Source organism: Hypanus sabinus, chromosome 27 (genome assembly GCF_030144855.1).
Source record: "Hypanus sabinus isolate sHypSab1 chromosome 27, sHypSab1.hap1, whole genome shotgun sequence".
NCBI classification, from domain to species: domain Eukaryota; kingdom Metazoa; phylum Chordata; class Chondrichthyes; order Myliobatiformes; family Dasyatidae; genus Hypanus; species Hypanus sabinus.
In genome coordinates, this window is record NC_082732.1 from 3773399 (window position 1) to 3797197 (window position 23799).

The 23799-nt window shown below is 41.0% G+C and overlaps 1 protein-coding gene across 7 annotated transcripts in view; it reads right to left on the reverse strand.

Annotated features, from left to right (window-relative positions):
• Positions 1–23799, reverse strand: part of tmem269 (transmembrane protein 269) — a 115025-nt gene that overhangs the window by 11776 nt on the left and 79450 nt on the right. For all 7 annotated transcript variants that reach the window (XM_059951682.1, XM_059951689.1, XM_059951685.1 and 4 more), the window contains 2 exons: positions 8936–9079; positions 1308–1508 (listed from right to left, as the gene is read on the reverse strand). In XM_059951682.1, the coding sequence (XP_059807665.1) occupies positions 1308–1508; positions 8936–9079 (345 nt within the window). The remainder of the gene's footprint in view (positions 1–1307; positions 1509–8935; positions 9080–23799) is intronic.

The following is a 23799-nucleotide window of genomic DNA, read 5'->3' on the forward strand; positions in this document are numbered from 1 at the left end:
CTGCCTCGGAAGACGGTGGAGGCCAATTCTCTGGATGCTTTCAAGAAGGAGCTGGATAGATATCTGATGGATAGGGGAATCAAGGGATATGGGGACAAGGCAGGGACTGGGTATTGATAGTGAATGATCAGCCATGATCTCAGAATGGCGGTGCAGACTTGAGGGGCCGAATGGTCTACTTCTGCACCTATTGTCTATTGTCACTCTCTGTGTGAAGAAGCCCCTCCTAATGTTCCCTTTAAACTTTTTCCCCTTCACCCTTAACCCATAACCTCTGGTTTTTCCCTCCCCGGCCTAAGTGGAAAAAGCTTGCTTGCATTCACTCTATCTATACCCATCATAATTTTATACACCACTATCAAATCACCCCTCATTCTCCTATGCTCCAGGGAATAAAGCCCTAACCTATTCAACCTTTCTCTGTAACTCAGTTTCTCAAGTCCCAGCAACATCCTTGTAAACCTTCCCTGCACTGTTTCAACCTTATTAATACTCTTCCTGTAATTAGGTGACCAAAACTGCACACAATACTCCAAATTTGGTCTTGCCAATGTCTTATACAACCTCACCATTATATTCCAACTCTTATACTCAATACTTTGATTTATAAAGGCCAATGTACCAAAAGCTTTCTTTACAACCCTATCTACTTGTGAAGCCACTTTTAGGGAGTTGTGTATCTGTACTCCCAGATCCTTCTGTTCTACTGCACTCCTCAGTGTCCTACCATTTACCTTGTATGTTCCACCTTGGTTTGACCTTCTGAAGTGCAATACCTTTGAAAGCCTTCCTCACTGTCCACTACACCTCCAATCTTGGTATCATCAGCACATTTGCTGATCCAATTTGCCACATTATCATCCAGATCATTGATATAGATGACAAGTAACAATGGACCCAGCACTGATCCCTGTGGCACACCACTAGTCACAGGCCTCCACTAAGAGTAGCAATCCTCCACTACCACTCTCCAGCTTCTTCCATTGAGCCAATTTAATCCAATTTACTACTTCTCCATGTATACCTAGCGACTAACTAACCTTCTCAATTCTTAAATATTATTGATTAAAAATTGCCCTCATGCTCACAGAAGTCCAGGGTTCTCAATTACTCTCAGTATGCTGCTTTTGGCTTGCTCAGTGAAAGTCTTTTCAAACAGAAGGTGCAAAGTGAGCTGAACTTACTTTGATGATCATATTACAAAATTATTTAAATGTGGGGCATTTTTACAAAAAATTATAACATATAAGTGAAAATCTATACTCTCAACTTGAAAACAGCCTCACAGTTAACAGAGATTTACACACCTCCAATGTAAACCACCTTTTTCCAAAGCTGTGTTTCTAAGATCTTGTCATGGGGATAATTGCCTTGGTCAGTCATGAAGAGGATCATCACCACTGCAGCAACGTAGAGGAAGAAGCAATTCCCTTTGGTCAAGACAAACGTGGAGCATAGGATAGCTGAAGCATAGGGACATGGTAAGCCACGATAGACAAATGGAATTCCTAAAAAGCAAACATTAGCAAGATGTTAATATAATTTTGGAATTCACATCTGAAGGGTGGTATCATTAGAGATATATATATATAAAATAATAATGTACATAGATTGGGTGAATGCATTTTCTTTGTTTTTGTTTAGGGAAATCAAAAACTAGACAGCAGAGGTCTAAGGTAAGAGATTGGATTAGGGTTTAAGTGTTGTTTTCTTGTTTCTTAACTTTCTTTATGCTTACTTATATGTTTATATAATCCCTATTTGCCTGTAGGTAATCAGTGGATTTTCAGTAATGTGTAGCATTGTTAGTTTTGTAGTTGTATAGTTTAGTTGTAAGCCAGAGTTATCATGGTTACACACAGTATAGCCATGGTCCAGCATGTAAATGCCATTATGGAAAAAAGCACAGCAGTCCCACTACTTTCTCAGAAGTTGTTGAAGATTTTCCCTGACATTTAAAATTTTAACAAACCTCTATCGATATGTGGTGGAGAATATATTGACTGGTTGCATCACAGCATGGTATGGAAACACCAATGCCCTTGAATGGAAAATCCTACAAAAAGTAGTGGATTTGGCCCACTCCATCATGGGTAAAGCCCTCCCCACAATTGAGCACATCTACATGGAGCCCTGTTGCAGCCAAGCAACAACCATCATTAAGGACTCCCGTTATCCAGGCCATGCTCTCCTCGCTGCTGCCATCACAAAGAAGGAACAGGAGCCTCAGGACCCATACCACCAGGTTCAGGAACCTGGAAATTCAGGAAATTTACCTCTCAACCATCAGGCTCTTGAACCAGTGTGGATAATTTCACTCATCACTGAACTGTTCCCACAAATTATGGACTTACTTTCAGGGACTCTTCATCTCACATTATTGATATTTATTGCTTAGTTATTTACTTATTTATTATTTTGTATTGCACAGTTTATTGTTTTTTGCTCACTGGTTGTTTGTTTGTCCTGTTGGGTACAGTCTTTAATTGATTCTATTATGTTTCTTGGATTTACTGTGTATGTCCACAAGAAAATGAATCTCAAGGTTGTATATGGTGATATATATGTAATTTTGATAATAAGTTTGCTTTGAACTTTGAATCAGGACTGTTGTCTCACGAGGTGTTCTTATAGAGAAGATTCACTTATCTATTTAACTTGAACCAGCTTTCAGCATAAAGACTATGAGGTGTTAGAATGGGTTAGTTACAGTTAGAGTTCGTTACCTTAAACACAGTGATTCTGAAGATGCTGAAAATCCAGAGTAATACACACAAAATGCCTGAGGAACTGGTCCTAATGAAGGGACTCAGCTTGAAACACTAGCTCTTTATTCCTTTCCAAAGTTCGTCCAGCATCTTGTGAGAGCTACTTATCTTCTGTTGTGCTCTACTGTCAATTCTTTGTTAAGAAAATCTAATAAAACAGCTGTACAGCTATGCCTCATTTTTGAATTCCAAAGAACCTTCTAGATAATATCTCCAGATCTAACAAAGGTGAAAGGTTGAATAAAAACCTGAGAATAACTTTCTTACCAAGAGGTTCACATAGATAGGAAAGGCTTAGAGCAGGGGTTCCCAACCTTTTTTTATGCCATGGACCAATACCATTATACAAGGGGTCTGTGGTCGCCAGGTTAGGAACTCCTGGCTTAAAGGAATATGGATCAAACATGGGCAAATAAGATTAGCAAGGAATCTTGGCTGGCATAGACCAAATGGTCCCTTACCAAGATCACCCTGATAGCTTCTTTTTTTTAGATAACCCAACACATTTATTTTTCAACATAGCCCCCTCCTACATTTACACACTTAGTCCAGTGGTCGTGGAGCATACGGATCCCTTCTTTTTTTTTTGAAAACTTTTTTTATTGCATTTTTAAGTAGTTACAAAATGAAGTATGAAAAAAAATGTATATAACCCTTCCCCCCCTCCCCTTAACCCCTCCCCCCTAACTGCCCTATAGAAAAAAAAAGAGAAAGAGAAAAAGAAAGAAAGAAAGATTGTCTGGTTGTTGGAAGATCTCCACATGCTCCATGGAATTTGTAAAAACTTTAATATGTATATTTATTTCTTTCCCCAAATAACCAATTGTTTCATCTTCAGAGCATCTATAGATTTAATCCTGTCTTTTGTAAATAAGGGCTCCAAATTTTTAATTCAAAATAGACTTATTCACTTATTCCTTTCACAATGGACAATCAACTTTTATATAATTGGATTCAAAAAGGGATTAGATATATAGGGAATTGTTTTGAAGGAGGTATATTAATGTCATTTGATCAATTAAAGAATAAATATAAAGTATCAAATAACACTTTATTTTGTTACTTTCAATTAAGGGCTTATTTAAGAGAAAAATTAGGTCAAACAATGTTATTGCCGAAACCTCATGAAATAGAAATTTTAATTCAAAAAGGAAATATTAAAAAATTTATATCCTGTATGTATAATTTGATTCAAAAACAGGCAATTAAACAAGGAATCCGTAAGTCAAGACAAAAATGGGAAAGTGATTTGAATATTAAAATTGAAGAAACAAATTGGTCAAGTCTATGTCTTGATAGTTTGACAAATACAATAAATGTTCGGTTAAGATTAGTGCAGTATAATTTTCTACATCAATTATATATTACACCACAAAAAATAAATAAATTAAATCCAAAATTATCAGATCAGTGTTTCCGATGTAACCAGGAAACTGGTACTTTTTTACATTCTACATGGTCTTGTTCTAAAATTCAACCTTTTTGGACAAATTTAAGACTTTTACTGGAACAAATTACAGGAACACAATTTCCTCATAATCCAATATTACTCTTATTAGGTGATATTGAAGGGATAAAACCAAAACTCAAACTAAATAAATACCAGAAAGAATTTATAAAAATTGCACTGGCAGTAGCCAAAAAAGCTATTGCAGTTACTTGGAAATTAGATACATATTTAAGTATAGACTCTTGGAAGAAAGAAATCTATGGTTGTATTCCATTAGACCCTGATAGCTTCTTATGTGACGGATATTCACTTTGCAAGTTGGGCTGGTGGGGGTGGGGGTGTTGGAGCTTTTTTGTCAAGCTCAGCTTTCTAACACAGCAGCCGTCTCTTCCTGGCGTCTTTTCAGTAAGTTAAACTTTCAACCAATATTCCTTGCTCAGTATCCTGTCATAAACAAGTGAACCTTATTTGCCCATTATTTAATCAAGAGAAAATAATGGGTTCTGCTTAGGCTTAATTAAACAATGTATTCACAGGTCTTCAAGCAGCAAAAACAGTAAAAATGTTAGAGAGCAGTCGGGCCTGTTAGGACTAAGGACTAACAAGATGACAGAAAGTTGAGCAGCGGATGACTCGTTTGTCTGTAATTCGTTGGTGTGTCTTTTTAGCTTATAGGAATTGTACCTGTGTTTTGGAAATCCTTTGTATTTTAGAAATTATTTGTAATTTGATAATCTTTTCTAAGACAGAAATCCTTTGTGAGTGTTAAATGCAATTTAAGAATTGTAATGACTACAGACCGGTGGCATTCACCTCCCACATCATGAATGCCCTTGAGAGACTTGTTCTAGAGCAGCTCCGGCCTATGGTTAGGCCACACTTAGACCCCCTCCAGTTTGCCTGTCAGTGTCGACTAGGAGTTGAGGATGCCATCGTCTACCTGCTCAACCGTGTCTATGCCCACCTGGACAAGCCAGCGAGCACTGTGAGGTCATGTTTTTTGACTTCTCCAGGGCGTTCAACACCACCTGCCCTGCTCTGCTGGGTGAGAAGCTGACAGTGATGCAGGTGGCTGCTTCCCTGGTGTCATGGATTATTGATTACCTGACTGGCAGACCGCAGTATGTGTGCTTGCAACACTGTGTGTCAGACAGAGTGGTCAGCAGCACTGGGGCTCCACAAGGGACTGTCCTGTCTCCCATCCTCTTCAACATCTACACCTCTGACTTCAACTATTGCAGAGGGTCTTGCCATCTTCAAAAGTTTTCTGATGACTCTGCCATAGTTGGATGCATCAGCAAGGGAGATGAGGCTGAGTACAGGGCTACGATGGGAAAGTTTGTCACATGGTGCGAGCAGAATCATCTGCAGCTTAATGTGAAAAAGACTAAGGAGCTGGTGGTGGACCTGAGGAGGGCTAAGGCACTGGTGACCCCTGTTTCCATCCAAGGGGTCAGTGTGGACATAGTGGAGGATTACAAATACCTGGGGATATGAATGGACAATAAACTGGACTGGTCATTGAGGCTGTCTACAAGAAGGGTCAGAGCCGTCTCTATTTCCAGAGGAGACTGAGGTCCTTTAACATCTGCCAGACGATGCTGAGGATGTTCTATGAGTCTGTGGTGGCCAGTGCTATCAAGTTTGCTGTTGTGTGCTGGGCCAGCAGGCTGAGGGTAGCAAACACCAACAGAATCAACAAACTCATTCATAAGGCCAGTGATGTTGTAGGGGTGGAACTGGTCTCTCTGACGGTGGTGTCTGAAAAGAGGATGCTGTCCAAGTTGCATGCCATTTTGGACAATGACTCCCATCCACTCCATAATGTACTGGTTAGGCACAGGAGTACGTTCAGCCAGAGACTCATTCCACCGAGATGTAACACTGAGTGTCATAGGAAGTCATTCCTACCTGTGGCCATCAAACTTTACAACTCCTCCCTCAGAGTGTCAGACACCCTGAGCCAATAGGCTGGTCCTGGACTTATTTCCACTTGTCTTGATTAACTTATTATTATTTAATTATTTATGGTTTTATATTGCTATATTTCTTCACTATTCTTGGTTTGTGCGGCTGTAACGAAACCCAATTTCCCTCGGCATCAATAAAGTATGTCTGTCTGTCTGTCTACCTACCTAAATTTAAACGTGTTTTATTTAACCTTGCCTTGGAGGATAAACAGGGAAGTGATCTAGCCTTCAATGAGTAGGTAGATACAATATACCCTCCCTTTTGTAAGAGTACCCGTAGATATCTATATCAGATCTTTTTTTGAGTTCAGAGCTTTGCAACAACAAACCTAATACTGCCACATTAGAAAATTCATGCTGTGAAAGGTCTTTTTCATGGTTTTTAAATAACTCTGGTGATCATAAATAATTCAAAAGCATTGTAGCAGTTATAAAAAAATAACACATTATGGTACATTGGCACAGCTGGAAGAGCTGCTGCCTCTTAGCACCGACCCAGGTTCAATCCTGATCATGGGTTCCTTCTGTGTAGAATTTGAAAATTCTGCTTATGAATGCCTAGATTTTCTAAATACCCCAGTGTCCTCCCACATAACAAAGACATTGGGTTGGTTGGTTAATTGGCCACTATCAATTCCCACTAGTGGCAAGTGGTACAATAATGAGAATGTCAAGAGAATAAAAAAATAGAGGCATTGGTGTAGAATTAGAGTAAATGGCTCATTGATTGTTAGTATGGAATTGGTGGTTGAAGGGCCTGCTTCTGTGATCAACCTGCTTCATTTACTCTGATGTTTCCACTATCTCTACAACCACTTCATATGAAACAAAGGGAATGAGGGGGCTACTATTTTCAGCCTTTCATCCCATCAATACTTGCTTCCTAATGATTTAAATTATTTTAAGTCACAATTATTTTAAGTTGCTCCTTTGGGGTGGGGGAGAGGTGGGTGGAATTGTTGAGAACGTGGGGAAAATACATTAGGATTAATGTATAATTGGTTATAAAACAATGGCCAGGTTCATGGCCTGTGTGGATTCATATTACATAGAACATGCAGAGCAGGATGAGGCTCTTCAGCCCAAGATGACCATACCAACTATTGTATCAATCTGCACTCTGATGATATCCTTCCATTCCCTGCCTGTTCTTTTGTCTATCTAAAAGTCTCTTAAAAGTTGCTATAATATCTGCCTCCCCACCTTCGTTGGCAGTGTTTTCTAGCTGGCTACCACTCCATGTTTAAAAAAATGGCTTCATAAATCTCCTTAAGCTTCTCTTGACTCAGCTTAAACCTTTAGTATTTGGCATTTTCACTCTGTGAAAAAGCCTAACTATCTACCATTTAACAGCTCATTGTTTTAGATACTTCCTCTGCCTCCAACACTTCAGAGGAATCAATCCAAGTCTGTCTAACATCTTCTCTAATCCAGGCAACATCCTGGTGAACCTTCCCAAAACCTCCAGATCCATCTTGTAGTGTGGTGACAAGAACTACACATTATACTAAATGTGGCTTCACCAAAGCTGTATGTAGCTGCCATATGATTTCCCAGCATTTACACTCAACATCACAAATGACGAAAGAAGGTGAGAAATCAGTCTGCTTCCATGCTATATTTACTTTATGGCTCTATATACCTAAGTTAATAAAATTAATCAAATATATTAATATTGATTAACATTGACAAAGAACTGTACAGTACAGGAACAGGCTTTTTGGCTTTAGGTTTGATTTGAAAGCAAAAGACTCACAAGATTCATATTCCTACAGTCCTTGCATCTTCAAGTACCTATCTAAAAGTTTCAAACACTACTATTATGCCTGCTTTTACTGCCATTCCTGGTGGGACATAACACCGATCAGTCTGTGTAAAAAAAAACTTAACTTTAAATATTTCCCCCTCTCACCTTAAAGCTATGCCTCTAGTATTTGGCATTTCTATCCAGGAAAAAGATTCTCTTTACCCTATCTATGCCACTCATTATTTAATAAACCTCTTTCATGTTTCTTCTCAGCTTCAGATGCTCTAGAGAAAACAATCCAAGTTTGTCCAACTTCTGTTCATAGCTAATACCCTCTAATCCAGACAGCATTCTGGTGAACATCACCATTTCCAAAGCCTCCTTTTCTGTAATGGTGTGACCAGAACTGTCCACAATATTGTAAATATGCACTAACCAAAGTTTTATACGGCACAGCATGACTTTGTGACTAATGTGCCAACCAATGATAGCAAGCAAGCCACATGCCTTCTTTATTAAGTTAAAATAATAAGTTGCTTAGATTTAGTGAAGGTTGATGATCCCATTCAAATGAGTGGGACCATGATAGATCTGCCTACTGTGCCAGGCGTGAAGCAGGCTGGATTCCATGTGAATATGATCCCTTTGCTCAAGGTGTTACAAAACTTCCTTGGACTCAATAACATGTTCATAAATGGAGCAAAGGGTTTAATGAACCCCATCTGATCCCCAGCATCCTTTGTTTGTCCATGCTGCCGTACACAGGCAGATAAATCCAGATAAATCAATGTGTGCACTGCAGGTATCTGTTTTTTTTTACATAAATGCCAGATAGCATTCAACACAATCTGGCCCAAACTTCTAGAAGTTGCTACTGATAATTTTTAAGAGAAATTTCACAATCAATGCAATACTTCACTTAATCGAGGAAGTAAAATTTATTTTTAAACTGCAACAATAATCTGTTGCAATTCACAGAAGAAGTAAAGTGAATTCTTACCACTAGAAAAGAAACAGAGACGTGCAAATACAGCCATCACATAGCAGATGATGAAAATATTGCTCAGTAGGCCGTGGGTCTGCAGTAATAGTGAAGTTGCAATCCCGAATGTTGTAAAATCTGCAAAGTCATCCATTTTGGCTCCTGTAATCAAATGAAATCGGAAATGTTAATTTATATTTGAAACTAACTGCATTTGATGTGACAGTTTCATTATGTAGTTTATCTCAGTTACACTGAAGGTATTAAATGTAATAGTTGAACTCGTAATAACTTTTCCTGGTAAACAATGGAGTACTTTGTCGAAGTGGCCATCGTTGGACTGGACTGAGGCAGAGTGGGTTGGCTTTGGCTCAACCAGACTTCGGCGAGAACAGGCAGAGGCGAGGTTTGAACGGGACACAACTGCGCAAGCACGTGAAAGTCAGCCCGTGAGGCAGCGGGAGCAGAGGCTGAGCACGAGCTTCACTCCAGGTGAGGTAAGGCCGGGTAAGCTCCTTTAATTAATCTAATTAGATTAGGTGTAGGTAATGGAGGCAGCAGTTAGGGCAGCTGAGTGCTCCGTTTGCAGTATGTGGGAAGTCAGGGCAAGCACAGCTGTCCCTGATAACTACACCTGCAAAAGGTGCATCCAGCTGCAGCTCCTGACAAACCGTGTTAGGGAACTGAAGCTGGAGCTGGATGAACTTCCAGCAGAAATAGACAGGAGGGAGAGGCAGATATAGACAGGAGTTTCAGGGAGATAGTCACCTCCAGGAGTCAGGAGATAGGTAGTTGGGTGACTGTCAGGAGAGGGAAGAGGAATAGACAGGAAGAGCAGAGCACCCCTGTGGCCATTCCCATCAACAATAAGCATACCATTTTGGATACTGTTGGTTGGGACGACCCACCAGGGACAAGTTGCAGTGGTTGCATCTCTGGCACTGAGACTGAATCCTCAGCTCAGATGGGAAGGAGGGAAAAGAGGAGAGCAGTAGTGACAGGGGATTTGATAGTTAGGGGGACAGATAGGAGGTTCTGTGGAAGAGATCGAGAATCCTGGATGGTCTGTTGCCTCCCTGGTGCCAGGGTCTGCAAAATCTCAGATCGAGTTCTCAATATTCTTAAGAGGGAAGGTGAGCAGCTGGATGTCTTGGTACATGTAGGGACCAATGATGTGGGTGGGAAGAGTAAGGAGGTCCTGAAAGGTGAGTTTAAGGAGCTAGTTGCCAAGTTAAAGGATAGGATCTCCAGGATAGCAATCTCAGGATTGCTACCAGTGCCACGTGCAGGTGGGTTTAGAAATAGTAAGATAGTGCAGATCAACACATGGCTGAAGACATGGTGCAGGAGGGAGGGCTTCAGATTTATAGATAATTGGGCAGTTTTCCAGAGAAGGTGGGATGGTTTACATCTGAACTTGCAGGTAGGTTTGCAAAAGAGGCTCCAGTGGATTTAAATTAGATACGAGGGGGGAAGGGAACCAGAGTGTAGGAACAGATGTATGGGAGAAGGAAGAAGACAGTAAAGTTGTTTGCACTATTAGAGAAAAACAGAGAGGAAGAGGTGGAGAATTTCTTAAACACATTTATTTTAATGCTAGGAGCATTGTAAGAAAGGTGGCTGAGCTTAAAGCATGGATTGATAACCGGAAATATGATGTTCTAGCTATTAGTGAAACATGGTTGCAGGAGGGGTGTGATTGGCAACTAAATACTCCTGGATTTCGTTGCTTCAGGTGTGATAGAATCGGAGGGACAAGAGTTGCTTGACAGAGAAAATATTACAGCGCTGCTCTGGCAGGATAGATTAGAGGGATCGTCCAGGGAGACTATTTGGATGGAATTGAGGAATGGGAAAGGTGTAGTAACACTTATAGGGATGTATTATCCACCACCTAATGGGGAGCGAGAATTGGAGGAGCAAATTTGCAAGGAGATAGCAGATATTTGTAGTAAGCACAGGGTTGTGATTGCAGGAGATTTTAACTTTCCACACATAGACTGGGAAGCCCATATTGTAAAAGGGATGGATGGTTTGGAGTTTGTAAAATGTGTGCAAGATAGTTTTTTGCAGCAATACTTAGAAGTACTTACTAGAGAAGGGGCAGTGTTGGATCTTCTGTTAGGGAATGAAATAGGTCAGGTGACAGAGGTATGTGTTGGGGAGCACTTCGGGTCCAGTGATCACAATGCCATTAGTTTCAATAGAATTATGAAGGAGGATAGGACTGGACTCAGGGTTGAGATTTTTCATTGGAGAAAGGCTAACTTTGAGAAGATGCGAAAGGATTTAGAAGGAGTGGATTGGGACAATTTGTTTTATGGGAAGGATGTAATAGAGAAGTGGCGGTCATTTAAAGGTGAAATTTTCAGGATACAGAATCTTCATGTTCCTGTTAGGTTGAAAGGAAAGGTTAAAAGTTTGAGAGATCCATGGTTTTCGAGGGATATTGGAAACTTGGTTAGGAAAAAGAGAGATATCTACAATAAATATAGGCAGCATGGAGTAAATGAGGTGCTAGAGGAATATAAAGAATGTAAGAAGAATCTTAAGAAAGAAATTAGAAAAGCTGAAAGAAGTTACGAGGTTACTTTGGCAAGTAAGGTGAAAGTAAATCCAAAAGGTTTCTACAGTTATATTAATAGCAAAAGGATAGTGAGGGGTAAAATTGGTCCCTTAGGGAATCAGAGTGGACAGCTATGTGTGGAGCCGAAAGAGAAAGGGAGATTTTAAACAATTTCTTTTCTTCGGTATTTACTAAGGAGAAGGATATTGAATTGTGTAAGGTAAGGGAAACAAGTAGGGTAGTTATGGAAACTATGATGATTAAAGAAGTACTGGTGCTTTAAAAGAATATCAAAGTGGATAAGTCTCCGGGTTCTGACAGGATATTCCCTAGGACCTTGAGGGAAGTTAGTGTAGAAATAGCAGGGGCACTGACAGAAATATTTCAAATGTCATTAGAAACAGGGATAGAGCCAGAGGATTGGCATATTGCTCATATGGTTCCGTTGTTTAAAATGGGTTCTAAGAGTAAACCTAGCAATTATAGGACTATCAGTTTGACGTCAGTGGTGGGTAAATTAATGGAAAGTATTCTTAGAGATGGTATATATAATTATCTGGATAGATAGGGTCTGATTAGGAACAGTCAACATGGATTTGTGCATGGAAGGTCATGTTTGACAAATCTTATTGAATTTTTTGAAAAGGTTACGAGGAAAGTTGACAAGGGTAAAACAGTGGATGTTGTCTATATGGACTTCAGTAAGGCCTATGACAAGGTTCTGCATGGAAAATTAGTTAAGGAGGTTCAATCTTTAGGTATTAATATTGAAGTAGTAAAATGGATACAACAGTGGCTGGATGCCAGAGAGTAGTGGTGGATAACCGTTCGTCAGGTTGGAGGCCAGTGACTAGTGGTGTGCCCCAGGGATCTGTACTTGGTCCAATGTTGTTTGTCAGATACATTAATGATCTGGATGATGGGGTGGTAAATTAGATTAGTAAGTATGCAGATGATAGTAAGGTAGGTGGTGTTATGGATGATGAAGTAGGTTTTCAAAGTTTGCAGAGAGATTTAGGCCAGTTAGAAGAGTGGGCTGAGCAATGGCGGATGGAGTTTAATGCTGATAAGTGTGAGGTGCTACATTTTGGTAGGAATAATCCAAATAGGACATACATGGTAAATGGTAGGGCACTGAAGAATGTGGTAGAACAGAGTGATCTAGGAATAATGGTGCATAGTTCCCTGAAGGTGGAATCTCATGTGGATAGGCTGGTGAAGAAAACTTTTGGTATGTTGGCCTTTATAAATCAGAGCATTGAGAATAGGAGTTGGGATGTAATGTTAAAATTGTACAAGGCATTGGTAAGGCCAAATTTGGAGTATTGTGTACAGTTCTGGTCACCAAATTATAGGAAAGATGTCAACAAAATAGGGAGAGTACAGAGAAAATTTACTAGAATGTTACCTGGGTTTCAGCCAACTCAGTTAGAGGAAAAGATTGAACAAGTTAGGTCTTTATTCTTTGGAGCGTAGAAGGTTGAGGGGGGACTTGATAGAGGTATTTAAAATTATGAGGGGGATAGATAGAGTTGACGTGGATAGGCTTTTTCCATTGAGAGTAGGGGAGATTCAAACAAGAGGACATGATTTGAGAGTTAGGGGGCAAAAGTTTAAGGGTAACATGACAGGGAATTCCTTTACTCAGAGAGTGGTAGCTGTGTGGAATGAGCTTCCAGTAGAAGTGGTAGAGGCAGGTTCGATATTGTCATTTAAAGCAAAATTGGATAGGTATATGGACAGGAAAGGAATGGAAGGTTATGGCTTGAGTGCAGGTCAGTGGGATTAGGTGACAGTAAGCGTTCGGCACAGACTAGAAGAGCCGAGATGGCCTGTTTCCATGCTGTAATTGTTATATGGTTATACCCAATACCCTTAAAACCTAATACTATATCAAAGAAATCTTTAGACTGTTGTCAGTTGGCATCAATTCATTTCCTCTAGTTACTCAAGAATCCTATTTCATACAGCTTGAATACAGAACTTAACAGCCTTGATGAGATTTTCCGATTTAAATGCTGGATAAGGTAACTATATCAATATCTCTTAAAGAAGCATGCTCAGCAGTACAGAAATTATTGCTGCATTTGGAAACTTTTGAAGATAAATAAAGGAAGAAAGGCTTGTAGTTAGAATAAATTCTCAGTAAGAGAAATCAAACTGTGCTACAACTAATGAAAGGGCAAAAAAATTCTGATGCTGGATAACTGAAATTTGAAAAAACCAGAAAATGCTGGTAGTGCTCAGCAGGTTAGGAAGCATGTATTAGAGAGGGACTCAAAGTTAATAGTTCACTGAACTATTAACCAGGAAAAATTCAACATTAAGGAAGCATGGTGTTGTATGTGAAGAGCACAGAGATTTCAAATTTCTAGCGTCTGGTGGTTATCTGGTTTCCAAATTCAGTTTAGAGTCATAAAAAGTACAGTACAGAAACAGACCCTTTGGCTCATCTAGTCCACACTGTACCATTTAAACTGCCCACTCCCAATGACCTGCACCAGGACCTCTCCATACCCTTGCCAGCCATGTACTTATCCAAACTTCTCCTAAACTTCAATATTGAGCTCGCATGCACCACTTGCGCTGGCAGCTCATTCCACACTCTCATGACCCGACATTGGGTGTGCGGGAGAAGTCAGATTGGTAGTAGACGGCCGTTTCTCTGACTGGACACCTGTGAATAATAGCGTATCGCAGGGACTGGTGCTGGGTCCGTTACTGTTTATCATCTATGTCAACAATTTAGATGATAACTGGATCTACATATTTGTGGATGACACTAAGACAGGGGGTGTAATGGACAATGAGGAAGACTATCATGGCTTGCAGTGGGATCTGGACCAGCTGGAATAAATTTGGCTGAAAATTGGGAAATTAAACTTAATGCAGAAAAGTGTAGGACTTACAGTGAATGGTAGGGCATTGAGAAATGCAGTAGAGAAGAGGGATCTAGGAATACAGATCCACGATTCCATGAAATTGGCATAACGGGTAGATAGGTTTGTTAAGATGGCACATTGGTCTTCATAAATCAAAGTACTGAGTACAAAGGTCCACATCTCCCTTCCCCCTACCTTGCTCCATCCTGTCCATTGACCTTCACCTTTCTTTGGTCCACCATTCCCCTTCTCCTTTTCATACTCCTCTATTCTTATTCCCGTTGGAAGGTTGTCAGCAATTCTCTTCCTTCCACAGATGCTACCCAACTCACCTAGTTCCTTGGACATATTGCTCGTTGTGCCAGATTCTAGCATTTGCAGTCTTGTGTTTCACTCTCCACATGTCACTGATCTGCTGTACACTTCCATTATTTTTGAGCTTTTATTTTTGATTTCCAGAATCTGCAATATTTTGCTTTAATTTAATTTTAATATATTCATTTGGAATTATGTTGTTTGATAAGATTTGTCTTACTTTTAAATACAATTCTTATCTGTTCATGATCCAATCCCCTTGCATACATGCCAACATAACCACCTGCCTTCCAAATGATGGCATGGTGGTACAGTTTGATTGCTGGAGCCCAAGATTAAATTCAGAGCCCCAGTACCTTCTGTGTCGAAATTCTATTCTCTCCCTGTGAACATAAGGTCTTCCTCCAGAAATTCCAGGTTCCTCCCACTTGTGGGGATGTTGGGAAAATAAATGAGTTAGTGTAGAATTAGGATTATAAAATGGGAGCCTAACAGCTGGCATGAATGAAACGGGCCAGCACCTGTTTCATGCTGTATATCTTTATGAGGAAACTAGATCTTTACCTTCATAGTTGCTTGAATCAGCATACCCAAACATCTTGGGCTGCAACTGTTTCATAGTTCAACTGTCTCTGACTGCTGCATTTTTTTGTTTTGTTATCAAAGTTCAAAGAAATGTTACTATCTAAGTACACACGTCACCATACACAACCCTGAGGTTCATTTTCTTGCAGGCATACTCAATAAATCTATCGAATAATAATCAGAGCAGAATCAATGGAAGACCATACCAACGTGGGGGTTCAACGAGTGTGCATAAATCAACAGTGCAAATACAAAAAAGAAATAATAATAAATAAGCAATAAATATCAAAAGCAGGACATTAAGAGTCCTTAAAAGTGTCTCCATTTCAATGATGGGGCAACTGATGCTGAATGAAATTACATGAACACTAGGAAATCTGCAGATGCTGGAAATTCAAGCAACATACACAAAATGCTGGTGGAGCACAGCAGGCCAGGCAGCGTCTATAGGGAGAAGTACAGTTGACGTTTCGGGCCGAAAGCCTTCATCATGAATAACTGAAAGAAGCAATAGTAAGAGATTTGAAAGTAGGAAATCCAAAATGATAGGAGAAGACGGGAGGGGGAGGGATGAAGCTAAGAGCTGGAAAGTTGATTCGCAAAAGGGATACACAGCTGGAGAACACAGCCACAACTTCGCAATTGGATTGAGGTCTGGACTCTGATTTGGCCACTCCAGGACATTACTGTGTAGCTTTGGCTTTATGCTTGGGGTCATTGCCTTGTTGGAAAACAAATCTTCTCCCAAGTTGCAGTTGTCTTGCAGACTGCATCAGGTTTTCCTCCATGATTTCCCTGTATTTTCCTACATTTTTACACTCTACCTTCACAAGCCTTCCAGGGCCTGCTGCAGTGAAACATCTCTACAGGATGATGCAGTCACCATGGTGATGCCTCATGGTGTGGTTTTGATTATGTGCAGTGTTTGGGTTACACCAAACAGTGTTTAGTCTGATGGCCGAAATGCTCAATTTTGGTTTCATCAGACCATAGAACCTTCCTCCAGCTGACTTCAGAGTCTCCCACATGTCTCCTGGCGAACTCTAGCTGAGATTTAATATGAGTGTTTTTCAACAGTGGATTTCTCTTTGCCACTCTCCCATAAAGCTGTGACTGGTGAGGCACCTGGGCAACAGTTGCTGTACGCACAGTTCTCCCAACTCAGCCAGTGAAGCTTGTAACTCCTCCAGAGTTGTAATTGGTCTTTTGGTGGCCTCCCTCATGAGTCCCTTTCTTGTACAGTCACTCAGTTTTTGAGGAAGGCCAGCTCCAGGCAGATTTACAACTGTGCCATATTCTTTTGATTTTTTTGATGATTGACTTAACTATACTCCAAGTGACTTGGAAGTTTTCTTGCATCTATCTCCTGACTTGTGCTTCTAAATAACACTTTCGTGGAGTTGCTTGGAATGGTTCTTTTGTCTTCATGGTGTAGTTTTTGCTCGGATACTGACTCACCAACAGCTGGACCTTCCAGGTGTATTTTTACTACAATCAATTGAAACACCTTGACTGCACACAGGTGATCTCCATTTAACTAATCACGTGACATCTAAAACTAATTGGCTGCACCAGTGATGATTTATTAAAATGAGTGAATACTTATGCAATCAATTATTTTGCATTTTATATTCATCATTAATTCAGATCACTTTGTAGGTATGTTTTCACTTAGACACAAAATGTCTTTTTCTGTTGATCAGTGTCAAAAAAAGCCAAATTAAATCCACTGTGACTCAGTGTTGTAAAACAGTAAAAAATGAAAACTTCTGTGGGGGGGGGGGGGAAGAGAGTATTTTTATAGGCATTATATGTGATATACTAGTGGAGTTTGCTTATAATCTCTGCTGTTTAAAGCAGAGAAATTTACAAAGATTTGTTTTGTGCAAGATTCACAGCTAATGAAGGTGATTAATTTCAAAGCTAAACAAGATATTCTACAAGAAGATTTAACTATGCTTCGAAACTGTACGGATAGATAAACAAATGAACTACAATTAAGAGAAATAAAAAATCCTACACAGGCCAATGCACCTGTTATCCGAAACACAAGAAAATCTGCAATATACTGGAAATCTAAGCAATACAGACAAAGTTCTAGAGGAACTCAGCAGGCCAGGCAGCATCTGTGAAAAAGAGTAAACAGAGCTGAAACCCTTTTCATCAAGACTGGAAAGAAAAAAAGTGAAATGAGAATGAGAAGGTGGTGGGAAGGGGAGAACATAAGAAACAGCAGCAGGAGTAGGCCATCCGGCCCATCCAGCCTGCCCTACCATTCAATAAGATCATGGCTGATCTATCTGTAAACTCAGCTCCATCTACCTGCCTTTCCCCCATAACCCTTACTTTCCCTACAATGTAAAAATCTATCTAACTGTATCTTAAGTATATTTAGTGAAGAAGCCTCAACTGCTTCCCTGGGCAGGGAATTCCACAGAATCACCACTGTCTGGAAAAAACAGTTTCTCCTCATCTCTGTCCTAAATCCTCTCCCCTGAACCTCAAGACAATGTCCCCTAGTTCTAGTCTCACCTACCAAAGGAAACAACTTTCCTACTTCTATCTTATCTATCTCTTTCAAAATTTTGTATGTTTCTATAAGATTTTGCCTCATTCTTCTGAATTCCAGAGTGTACAGTCCCAGGCGACTAAATCTCTCCTCAAGGGTTAACCCCTTCATCTCTGGAATCAACCTGGTGAACCTCCTCTGCACTGCCTCCAAAGCCAGTATATTCCTCCTCAAGTATGGAGACGAGAACTGTACACAGTACTCCAGGTGCGGCCTCATCAGTACTCTGTATAGTTACATGACTTCCCTGGTCTTGAATTCAATCCCTCTAGCAATGAAGGCCAACATTCCATTTGTCTTCTGTTGTACCTGCAAGCCAACTTTTTGTGATTCATGCACAAGCCCTTCCAAGTCCCTCTGCACAACAGCATGCTGCAATCTTTCACCATTTAAATAATAATCTGCTCTTCTATTATTCCTTCCAAAGTGGATGATCTCACATTTACCAATGTTGTATTCCATCCGTCAGACCTTGGCCCATTCAGTTAACCTATCTATATCCCTCTGCAGACTCTCCACATTCTCCAAACAATTTGCTTTTCCACTCAGTTCAGTGTCATCAGCAAATTTTGCTACGCCACACTCGGTCCCCTCTTCCAAATCATCAATATAAGTGGTAAACAGCTGCAGGCCCAGCACCGACCCCTGCAGCACCCCACTCACAACTGACTGCCAACCAGAGAAACTCCCACTCTCTGCCTTCTATTGGTTAACCAAATCCACTATCCATGCCATACACTTCCTCTGACCCCATGCATCCGTATCTTATTTATTAATCTCTTGCGCGGCACCTTATTGAAAGCCTTCTGGAAATCCAAGTATATGACATCCACCTGTTCCCCTCTATCTACTGCACTCATTATGTCCTCAAAGAACTTTCCTTTCCTTATTTCTTGTTTAGTTTTTCTTTGTTGCTTATTAAAGTTTTCTCAATCCTCCAGTCTCCCAATACTCTTTGCAACTCTGTACACGAGCTTTTAATTTGATACGATCTTTTATTTCCTTAGTTATCCAAGGCTGGCTCTCCCCACACTTCTGTCCTTACCTTTGACTGGAATATACTTTTGTTGAGCACTGTGAAAAATCTCTTTGAAAGAATTCCACTGTTCCTCAACTGTCCTACCAAATAGCCTGTGCTCCCAATCCACATTAGCCAACTCCTCCCTCATCCTGTTGTAATCTCCCTTGTTCAAGCATAATACACTAATTTTACATCTAACAATTTCATCCTCCATCTGTATGCAAAATTCAATCATAGCAAAGATAGCATTTTCCCTTGTAGGTTCACTAACATGCTGCTCAAGAAATCCATCACGGATGCATTCTATGAAGTCCTCCTCAAAGTCTTCCTTGACCAACTTGATTCACCCAATCTATGTGGAAGTTAAAATCCCCCATGACAACTGCCATTCCATTCTTACAAGCTTCAGTTATTTCTTGGTTAATCACCTCTGCCACTGCAACCTTTTTATTAGGTGGCCTATAGACAACTCCCACCAGTGATATTTTTCCCCTTTATTATTCTTAATCTCTATCCAGATGGACTCAACGTTCTGCTCCATAGACCTTATATCGTCTCTCACAATCACCCTGATCTCATCCTTAATTAAGAGTGCCACCCTACCTCCTTTGCCTTCCTGCCTATCTTTATGTATTACCTGATACCCTTGGATATTTAATTCCCAGTCATCTCCATCTTGCAACCAGGTTTCTGTAATGGCCGCTAAATCATATGCCTTCGTACTAATCTGCGCCACAAGTTCACTAACCTTGTTTCTAATACTATGGGCATTTAGGTAAAGTGCCCATATACTCATTGCCCTTTTAGAATCTAGTGACCTATGTGATTTTTGCTTTTTACTTTTATGCACTTTTTTCTGTACTAACTCCAGCTTTGGTCTTTGCATCACTTTCCTCTTCTTTTCTGTGTTGGTTCCTATCCCCCTGCAATATTAGTTTAAAACCTCTACAACAGCAGTAGCAAACAATCTCCCTAGGACATTGATCCCCGCCCTGCCCAGATGTAGACCATCCAGATGGTACTGGTCCGACCTCCCTCAGAAGCGTTTCCATTGCCGCTTCGAGAGGAAGAAGTACAAGGTGGTAAGCGATAGCTGAAACTGGGAGAGGAGGAGGGGTGAAATAAAGAGTTTGGAAGTTGATTGCAGAAAGAGATAAAGGGCTGGAGAAGGGCACATCTGATAGGAGAAGGTAGAAGAGCATGAAGGAAAGGAAAGGTGGAGGAGAACCACAGGGTGATGATGGTCAGGTAAGAAGATAGGTGAGAGACTGAAGAAGTCCAAGAAATCGTTATTCATGCCATCAGGTTGGAGGCTACCCAGATGAAATTTAAGGTGTTGCTCCTTGAATATGAGTGTGGCCTCATGGCAGTATAGGACACGATGGATAGACATGTCGGAATGGGAATGGGAAATAGAATTGAAACAGATGGTCACCAGGAGATACCACTTTTTCTGGTGGACAGAGCATAGCTGCTTGGCGAAGCAGTCTCCCAATCTATGTCAGGTCTCATCAGTATACAGGATGCCACACTGTCAGCACCAGATACAGTAGATAACTCTCAGGTAAAGTGTCACCTCACCTGGAAGGAATGTTTGAGGCCCTGAATGGTAGTGAGGTAGGAGGTGTAGGTGCAGCTGTGGCACTTGTTCCACTTGCAAGGATAAGTACCAGAATGAAGATCAGTGGGGAGGGATGAATGGACAAGGGAATGGTCCCTGGAGAAAGTGGAAAATGCAGGGGAATGAAAAATGTGCTTGGTGGTGGGATCCCATTGGAGATGGCAGAGGTTACGGAAAATTTTGTGTGGACGCAAGGCTGGTGGGATAGTTGGTGAGGACAAGGGGAATCTTCTCCTTGGTGGGTTGGTGGGAGGATGGAGTGAGGGCAGACATGCACAAAATGTAAGAGATGTGAGTGGGGGCAGCATTGATGGTAGAGGAAGGAAAGACCCTTTTTTGAAGGAGGAGGAGTTAGAACTCATTAGTTCTGGAATGAAGTCTCATCTTGAGAGCAGATCTGGCAGAAATGGAGGAGTAAGAGAAGGGGATAGCATTTTTACAAGTGACCTGGTGGGAATAAAAATAGTCCAGGTACCTGTACGAATAAGTGAGCTTATAAAAGCTATCAGTAGATAAATTATCTCCAGAGGTAGAGACATTGAGAAAATGGAGGGAGGCATTGGAAATGCACCAAGTAAATTTGCAAACAGGGTGGATATATACCTGTTATGAGAAGTTCACTTGTTTCCAAGGTTCAGCATGTTGTTAAATATTTCAAAAATAGAAATGCACTATCCTGCAAGCCTCTTCGAGGTAATCTATGAAGGACAGCAATTGACCATGTTCTACACTGGACATGGTGGGTATGAGAGAGAAAATTAGGAGTGAAATACCATCAGTGCGTCTGGTCTAGGAGTTGAACAGAGGGTGGTAGAAGGGCTTAGGGTGGAAATCAGTCCGAGAAAGACAAAGTTTTGTTTGGAGAAATTCCTTGGAAGTTAGTTATTGGAACCCTTTGAAAGTCTACTATTGAGCTGAAATTGTAAGATGATCCTGTCTCTACTGTAAGATGAGGTTTGACTCGCGATCAATCTGGACATCAGAAGTTTTGAGAGGAGGGGATTTCAATCAGGTCCACTACCTGAGTAGAAAACGCAGCAATGGGTCACTACAGCAAAAAAGAAGTTTGACCATCGACCAATCAACATATGGGATTGATTAGCAAGAGCAAATTAAAGGAAGGCAGCCGTCATCATAGCGGCCGTCGTCTGAAAAGGACAGAATCAGAGTTGTAATCTTGAAGCTTTAGCTCTCGAAGCTCAGAGCAGAGAGGCTTTAGTAAGAGAAAACAAATAAGAGCTCCATGTTGGGTTTTTTTTTCCTGTCCCTTCTATATATCTGCTCAGCTAGGACGATAGAGATCCCAGGCAGGATAGCTGAATGCTCCTCTTGTGGGATGTCGAAAGGCAGGGAGATCTCAAACGTCCCTGTCAACTATACAACTGTGAGAAGTGCATCCAGCAGCGGTTTCTAACCATCTGCGTTAAATATTTGGAGCTGGAACTGGATGACCTCCAGATCATTTCAGAGGTTAAAAGGGTGATAGATAGGACATGTAGAGAGGTAGTTACACCCAAGCTGCATGACACAGGAAACTGGGTGACAGTCAGGAAGAGCAAAAAGATGGTTGGATCCCTGACACTGATTCTGCCTCTGTGACTCAGAAGGGAAGGCAGGGGGTAAGGAGAAGAGGCACACTGAGATGATAAGGGATTTGTTAGTTAGGGGACTGGACCGGAGATTCTGTGGGTGAGAACAAGATTCCTGGGTGAATATGTTGTCTCCTGGGTGTCAAGATCTGGGATATCTTGGATCAAATCCTTAGAATTCTTAAACGAGATGTTGAACAGCCAGAACTCCTGGTCCATTTAGGTACCAATGACGTGGGTAGGACGAGCGATGAAGTTCTGCATAAGGAGTTCAGGGAGTTGGGTGCTAAATAAAAGGATAGGACCTCCAGGATTCTGATCTCAGGATTGCCATTCATACCAAGTGCTAGTGAGGGCAGAATGAGAAAGATTATAAGTTTAATATGTGGTTAAGAAGTTGGTGCAGGAGGGAGGGCCTAAGAACTTTGGATCATTGGACTCTCTTCCAGGGAAAGTGTGATCTTTACAGAGGGTATGCACCTGAACTGTATGGAGACTAATAATCTTGTGGGAAAGTTTGTTAATGCTGCATGGTTGGGTTAAATTAGGGTTGAAGGAGGATGGGAACCAGAGTGCCAGAACAGATAGTGGAAAAGTTCTGGAGGGAGTTGCTGGTAAGACCTCAGACAAAGTTAGGAATCTAAAGATTGAGCATGGTACAATAGTGTCCTGAGCTGCATGATGCAACAAGTAATCAGATGAAAGATGGACGATAGTGCTGAACATGAGGTAGCAGGTTCACAAACATAGGCAATGTATAGTGAGAAGAAGGAGTTGATAAGGCAAAATTGCAGTCAACAGGATGACTTGCAAAGTAACAGGCGGACAAAATTGAAAAGGGTAAATGCAGAACTGAAGGTGTTATATTTGAATGTGCAGTATACGGAATAAGGTAGATGAACCGGTAGCACAGTTGCAGATTGGCAGATATGATGTTGTAGGCATCACTGAATCGTGGTTGAAAGAAGATTTTGTTGGAAGCTTAAGCTTAATATTGTTGCAAAACAGGCAGGAAGGCAGAAGGGACTGTGTTGGTATAAAATGAATAAGGTCAAAAGGTGTTGAATCATTGTGGGTAGGGCTAAGGAACTGCAAGGGTAAAAAGACGCAGATAGGAGTTGAATACAGACCCCCAAACAGTAGTAACAATGTGGTCTACAAATTACAATGGGATAGAAAATGCATGCCAAAAGGGCAATGTTACAATAGTCATGGGAGATTTCGATGTACAGTAGATTGGGAAAATCAGGTTGGTGCTGGATTCCAGGAGGGCGAATTTCTAGAGACTGAGAAGTTGTAAATGTCACTCCACTCTTCAAGAACAGAGAGAGGCAGAAGAAAGAAAACTATAGGCCAGTTAGTCTGACCTCAGTAGTTGGGAAGCTAGAGTCATTTTCAATGTCCAAGACAGCGGTGTGATGCAGCTTGCAGCAGACACTCCAGAGCTGATTATCTGTAATTTGTGAAGCGGGGTGCCATGCGCAATCATAATCGGATGAAAAACGTACGTGGGAGCATGAAGGGGTCTCTGCTGGGAAGAACAGGCCCCCAGTCCTCGGGGTCGCGTTGCCAATGGTCGTTGGCGGGGCTGTCTTAATACGCTTGGCAGAGGATGGTGCTCTAAGAAGCTGTACTGGAGGGGATGGTCGGAGGCTCGGAAGTTCAACAGATTCGGAGTCCGCTGCGATCAGGTCGCTTTCAGTGTGTGCTGTGTCTGTGAGGCTGAGACGGGCA